The sequence below is a fragment of the Pantherophis guttatus genome, chromosome 7 (assembly GCF_059756535.1).
Source record: "Pantherophis guttatus breed Tessera chromosome 7, ASM5975653v1, whole genome shotgun sequence".
Lineage (NCBI taxonomy): Eukaryota > Metazoa > Chordata > Lepidosauria > Squamata > Colubridae > Pantherophis > Pantherophis guttatus.
Window position 1 is genome coordinate 74598070 of NC_142069.1, and position 6492 is coordinate 74604561.

Consider the following 6492-nt stretch of genomic DNA (forward strand, 5'->3'; position numbering starts at 1 on the left):
GAATAAGAGAAATGGCAAAACTTATCAGAAAGAAACAATCAATTAACAATGGCAACTTCTTCTAAGGAAAACTTATATAAAATGTTTTATAGATGGTATCTACCACCTGCTAAGTTAGTTATAATGTTTAAAAATATGTCTAACAAATATTGGAAATGTAACCAAAAGACAGGCACATATTACCACATGTGGTGGACCTGTGTTAAAGGAAAAAAAAAAAAAGAGGGCAAAATATATATAAGTGGGTAGAAAAGATGATAGGAAAACATGTAGATTTTAAACCTGAACTTTTTCTATTAGGTATAACACCAGAAAAAATTGATAAATAAAAATTGTATTTAATATTGCATTATTAATAGCAGCAAGGATTATACTTGCACAATACTGGAAAAATGAAGAAATACCACGAGACAAAAAAATAATTGGGAAGATACTGGATTGTGCAGAAATGGACAGACTTACATTGAAGATTAAACAAAAAGAAGATACAGAATATTATCAAAGAGGGAACTCATTCTACCAGTGGTTGGAAAAATGGGGTGGAGAATAAGAATGTAATTTGTACGGCTAAGGAAATAAAATCATCCAGACAACACAATGTTTATTAACCACTAACAAAATGTAAACAATAGCAAATCAACAAAACTTTAAAAAAAATAGATTGGCATGCAGAAAAAGGTATCTGCACCGAAGCAGATAGAACAGAGGGAGCTGACTCTAGACCCAGCAGAGTTCACACACACAAACATACACAAAAACACACACACACACACACACACACACAAACACACACACACACACACACACACACACGCACACGCACACACACACACACACACACAGCTTGCAACACAACTGATTTTGACTGGAAGTTGACCAGAAGCTGCATTGGTGAGCCTTGCTTAGTCAGAGAGCTTAATGGAGCTCCTGTAGAAAAAGGCAGGCTACATACAAAGAGCTTTGGCTTCTGTAGCAAAAGGTGAGAAAGAGGCAGCTTGAGAGATTTGTTAGTAGGTTCCTAGAGATCTTTGGCTGCCAACAGTGTATGCAGAAAAGGTGGAGCAGATCCTTTGGTAGATCCCAAAGGAGGCCTTCAGCCCTCTGGGAATTCTAGTGGCTGTAGGAGGTCATCCAGACATCCATACAGGGTCAAAGGTCACCAACTGCCAGTTATCACTGAGCAGAGCCAAGATGTTTTCGAAGACGTAAGTAGGTCTTCAGAAGGGCTGCTCTAAAGAGCTTCTCCATGTCTTTTCTTGTTTGGGAGGTGGAAGGTTTGTCCATGAGTCTTTGCCCTGGGATGGGGAAATGGAGAGGGGGAAGGTAGAGGAGGGAAGGGAGGCCCTCAGGACTGGGCTCCTTCCCAGAGATTTACACAGAAGGAGCTTCTCTCTTTGCCCAGATGCTCCCTCTGTCCCAGACACAGAGCAGGTAGAGCAAGTGGAGTCTGGAAAAGGGGTTTTACTCCCTTCCATTCCTTTTCTTAGGTTCCTGAGATTTCGAAAATGTTGCAGAGAAATCTTCCAATGCTGTTGGGGGAGAATGAGAAGGAATGCCAGGCCAGCCAGTCCTTCAACCTCCACCTTGGAAGATGCAACAAATCTGTCTGGCCGAAGAAAAACGAAAATCATGATAGATATTGAGCTCCATAAAGTGGAGCAGCACGGTGAGTACACACTTTGGATTGAAGGGGATGGAGAGGGAAAGGGAAGGAGCTCCTTTCGGAGTAGACTCCTCTCTGTAGGCATCTAGAGAAGCCAATTCTGCCTCTTCCTATACTTGAGGTTGCACTTAGGGGCTGGGCAGAACCAAATTGCTCCTGCTCCTCATGCAGCTTCTGAATCCACATTAACTTTCCATAAATTGTTCTGCTTCCATGAGACTCTTCTGGGAAACTTCACATTTGCTGAGTGGAGCCTATCTCTATCCTGGGAACTGGGGAGGGGGGATATAAAGAATGCAATAGGTCTTTCCCCTAAAAGAGACATAGCCAGCAGCCACAAAAGCCTTTGAATTGGGTCTCCGAGGGAAGGATGCTGCAAAGGGCTGATTTTAGTGTCTTTCCTTCATCTGGAGGAGATCTAAAATTTTGCTCTGATTCCACCCTCTGTGTCTCCTTTCCCAGGTTTCCCTCCAAAGGACAGCCGAGGGAAAGAGAAGGTCCTCTTCGAGAGGAAGGACCTTTTCCAAGCAGCGCAATCAGAGCTGGCCTGTATAAGAAGAGACCAGGAAATAAGCCAATATTTGCGCCAAGTGGTCTCTGAGAGGAGGAGAGAGACGCAAATAGTAGGTACCCCTTGGAAGTAGAGGTTTCTTTCGCTGGGCTTTGCCTCCGGGTTTCAAACCCACTCTTTTTTGGCCCAATCTCAGTGTGGGGCAAAAGATTCCTTAGGATGGACAGAGTCTCAGAAGGGTTCAAGCTTTCCTTGTAAAAGGAAGCGGACTGGGGATTCTGGGAAAGTCCGTTGCCCTGACTGACAGCCGAACTCCTTTCAGTTGCACAGGAGCATTGCCTAATCCAGGTCCTCAGTGTGATCACTGCACTGTTTCACCTTAAGAAAAATGTGCAAATGAGGGTCCCAGTGCCCAGAAATAAAAATGTGATGGGGAGGGGGTGAGTTAAGGATGATGGGGAGATATGAGAGGGAAAGGGAGAGGAGGAAAGCTACTGTGAATTCTCAGAAAGTTTACCAAAAGCTCAAAAGGACCCTTTGGACTGAAAGGTGAGCTGTTGCAGCAACATATCAGGTTAAAACAGGCTGGGACAAAGAAGATGTTCTGGAGCAACTTAGTTGAGCTTGACTTTTCTGATTGTCTCCTCTTTTGTTTCCTGGCAGGCTCTGTTGCAGGAGCACAGCTTTGTCAATGGATTAGCTGCATTGCTGGAAATGTATGATCTCAGGTCAGTCTATTGTTCCTTTTATAGTGGGTGAGAAAAGTCTTTTTGGGGTACTCAGTCATTAAGAAGGGGGAGGGCATTCAGTTGAGCCAGCTTATCCTATTCTTGTGGGAAAAATGGAACGGAGGCTTGCTCATTAATATGGGCACTAATGTCTCTTCCTTCTTTTAATCCCACAGCAAGATAACACCAGAAAGAGATGAACCAATAGAATCCATGCTGATGGATATTTCCAGTTTTTATTGGATGGCTACCCTGGATGCAGAGGAGGAAGATCTTTCTGAGGTACCACTTTAACCAACATTTCTGGGATTTCCTTCCTAGTGTTGCATGGATGGGAAAATGTTCTTCAAAAGAAAGAGCACCATCTCTTATGTTTCCTTTCAGGTGGAGAAGAAGTTGCTGGAGGAGGCCTTTGGCCTAACAATGAGGAACCTACTCCGACAATCTCCCACGACAGAACAGTTTGTTTTCATTCTGAAGGTAAGGGTCCAGAAGTTCCATGGTAGTTCGAAGGAACACTACCACAGATTGCACAAGTGTGTTTCGGCAGCAAGATTCTTGATTCTCAGAAATGAGAAAACATCTCTTTTCTTTGTCAATTCCACAGAACTTGGACCCACGTGGGAAACTCTTTTTGCCGGCGATAAACCAGCTCCTGTCCTGTGGAAACCATCATCCCAGGATAGATGTACGTAGCAAAATTAAATTAACATAAATTGTAGCCTTTGAGTCCCCCACAGCTCTTGGGACCACACCCTCAAATAATCTCCCTCTTGGTGCCAGAGAGAGTGCAGGGGGGTCTTTTTCCTCTCATTCCACCTGAGGAAATTCTGGGAAGGATATCTTGCTAGTAATATGTGAGTGATGGGTCAAGGGAAGGAGAATTAGTCTCCAAGAACCTTGGCAACACGGTGAGGCATTTCTTTTTCTTACAGCTCGATCAAGTCCAGCAGGCTTTCCCTGATGTTCCCAGGGAAATCTTGCAGGCTGGAATCACCTACGAAAACATCAATGAAGGTAACTTTCTTGAGAACACTAAGGGGAGGGGGGAGGGTTACTTATGACCTGTCCTCTTAGTTACGACAGTCACATCAACCGTACACTAATTTCATCACATTTCGAGTAGTTGGCAAGAAGTTCAAATTTACAATCCTTTGCAGCATCCAATGGTTACGTGATTGCAGTTTGAGATATTTTCATTGTTTTAAGACAAAAAAAAAAGGAAGAAACCAGCCACTGGATAATCTGCATTTGGATTTACCACCACGTGATTCACTTAACAATTGTTGTAAAAACAATTGTGAAATAGAATCCGGTCATGTGGCAACTTGATTTAAAACTGTAATGACTGATCATGCAGAGTTTGATCTCCCTTGTTGTCATAAATTGAGGACAACTCCCATAGATCGAAAACCTGTATATGTTTTCCAGCTGTGTAGCAAACAGATCAAATTTCAACATCTGTTTCTTTCAATTTTCCTCACCTTTTATTTCCATGCAGGAGACCTAGAAATAGAGGAGTTGTGACCTCCACCCTTCGCCGTTGAGCCACCTATGAAGAAAAGCTACCATCTCAGGAAATGGCCCTTTGGTTCTTCCTTCTATCAATTGCATAAATTATGTATAATAGTTGAATTTGATCTGTTAAAACTTCTGACTGTATAATAATTGTTGGTATCTGTGTTTGTAGATCACTGGAAGATCAGAACTCCCTCCTGCTGAAGTTTCCCTTGGGGTTTGGAAGATGGCACTGGGGCTGAAGATGCTGTGGAGCAGATGCCGACCATCATCGTTTTTAATATGCTGCAGCAGGTTGGTAGTATGCAGGGTTGGACTAAGAGATGGTTCCGTTTCTGCAAATGTGGGGTTTTGTTCTCTCAAGCCTATGGTTGATTCTGCTTTCTGCCCTGTGATTTGTCTCTTCTTAGGCTGGGTAGCAGCTTGGACAGAATTCCACGCTGTTCCTGTAACGGACCTGCTTGCTTGGACCATCACCCGGCTGGATCAACATCTCCCCAGGATAGAAGAACAACGAAACACAGATGGATGGACTTGAGTTTTTAATGACAGTGTTTATTTCTTGTATCTATGGGACACTTATATGTCTCCAGCTATATGCCACCATTGAAGGCAAACACAAGGCAAAGAAGACAGAAGTTTAGTCAAAGGTGTTACCTTCAGACTCTCAAGATTCCGTTAATGTAGCCTTACAATAAGGTCGAATTAGCCCATTTAGTCGTATTTCCTGTCTCGTTTCCCTTGGAGGACTGACACAATGTCTGAAGGTTGTTGGAATTGTGTGTGTGTGTGTGTGTGTGTGTGTGTGTGTGAAGCCTCCCAGGTAAACAGACAGGAAACGTGCCTAAAAGTGCTAATTCAACCTTATTTTAAGGCTACATTAACAGAACCTTGAAAGTCTGAAAGTAGCCCTTTTGACTGAATTTCTATCTTCTTTATCTTATGTTTCCTTAAATGGGTGGCATATAAATGTCCCATAGATAGAATGTATGTATATGTTTATTTATTGTGTTTTGCTTGTCGTATTCTGTTTTTAATTGTATAATTGATTTTATGATTGTTTGCTACCCATTGTCCCTTGTTTGACATGGGCCCCTCTACAAATTGGATAAATAAATAAGTATACTTTGAATATTTTTCCTTCACTTGTTTTCCTTGCTCTTTTTTTTAATTTCATTATTTTTTTAAATCTGTATTTGTATTTTGGTTATTTTATTTCCAAATATAAATAAAGGTACAATATAAGTCTGTCTTTTGTGGAAAATTCTTTATTGCATCCATCAAAACCTTGAGTATAACTGAACTGAAGTTTTAAACAGTCAGGGAAAATAAGCCCATGGATTCGTTGATAAATGTTACTTTTTTTTAAAGTAATGTCTTAATAACCCTAAGGAATGTTTTATAAAAAGTTGTAAAGACCCCCCAAAACAAACATTTGTTGATTTGTTTGTTTTCAAAGCTTTCTATGTATATCTATCCCCCAAAAGAATAAGATGATAATAAACCTAAAGAATGCTTTAGGTTTATTATTAAGCCTCCTATACTACAACCTCTTACAATAGTAGACAACACAGTATCAACAATAGAGACCTTCAAGTTTCTAGGTTCCATCATATCACAAGACTTAAAATGGACACCTAACATCAAAAAAGTCATCGAAAAAGCACAACAAAGAATGTTCTTTTTGCGCCAACTCAGAAAGCTTAGACTGCCCAAGGAGCTGCTGATCCCGTTCTACAGAGGAAGTATGGAGTCTGTCATCTGCACCTCTATAACTGTCTGGTTTGACTCTGTGACCAAACAAGACAGACACAGACTTCAACGGAGAATTAGAAGTGAGCAAAAACAATTGCTATCAGGCTGCCTTCCATTGAGCACCTGTATACTGCACGAGTCAAAAAGAGGACTGTGAAAATATCTACAGACTCCTCACATCATGGGCATAAATTGTTTCATCTTCTACCCTCAAAACGATGTTATAGGGCATTGCAGACCAGAGAAACTAGACACAAGGACATTTTCCACCCCACCCCAACCCCCACATGCCATCACTCTGCTAAACAACTTGTTGG

The 6492-nt window shown here is 41.7% G+C and overlaps 1 protein-coding gene across 2 annotated transcripts; it reads left to right on the forward strand.

Annotated features, from left to right (window-relative positions):
• The first annotated feature begins 1143 nt into the window (after positions 1-1143).
• On the forward strand, positions 1144-5552 carry LOC132709697 (uncharacterized). Of its 2 annotated transcripts, none has more exons than XM_087874254.1 (10): positions 1144-1205; positions 1488-1666; positions 2126-2286; positions 2838-2902; positions 3079-3184; positions 3287-3382; positions 3510-3590; positions 3838-3919; positions 4404-4714; positions 4831-5552. In XM_087874254.1, the coding sequence occupies exons 1-9, from the start codon at positions 1192-1194 to the stop codon at positions 4427-4429; spliced, it is 810 nt and encodes a 269-aa protein (XP_087730380.1). In that variant the 5' UTR covers positions 1144-1191; the 3' UTR covers positions 4430-4714; positions 4831-5552. The 2 variants fall into 2 exon arrangements, with proteins under 2 accessions (XP_087730380.1, XP_087730381.1); XM_087874255.1 differs by having other exon boundaries at positions 1179-1274.
• The last annotated feature ends 940 nt before the right edge of the window (positions 5553-6492 follow it).

Bases quoted from the DNA above. Each gene is read 5' to 3' on its own strand.
- LOC132709697 (XM_087874254.1), top strand. The intron at 2,287-2,837 runs GTAGGTACCCCT...GTTTCCTGGCAG, and splicing joins GGAGGAGAGAGACGCAAATA to GCTCTGTTGCAGGAGCACAG. The intron at 3,383-3,509 runs GTAAGGGTCCAG...TCAATTCCACAG, and splicing joins AGTTTGTTTTCATTCTGAAG to AACTTGGACCCACGTGGGAA.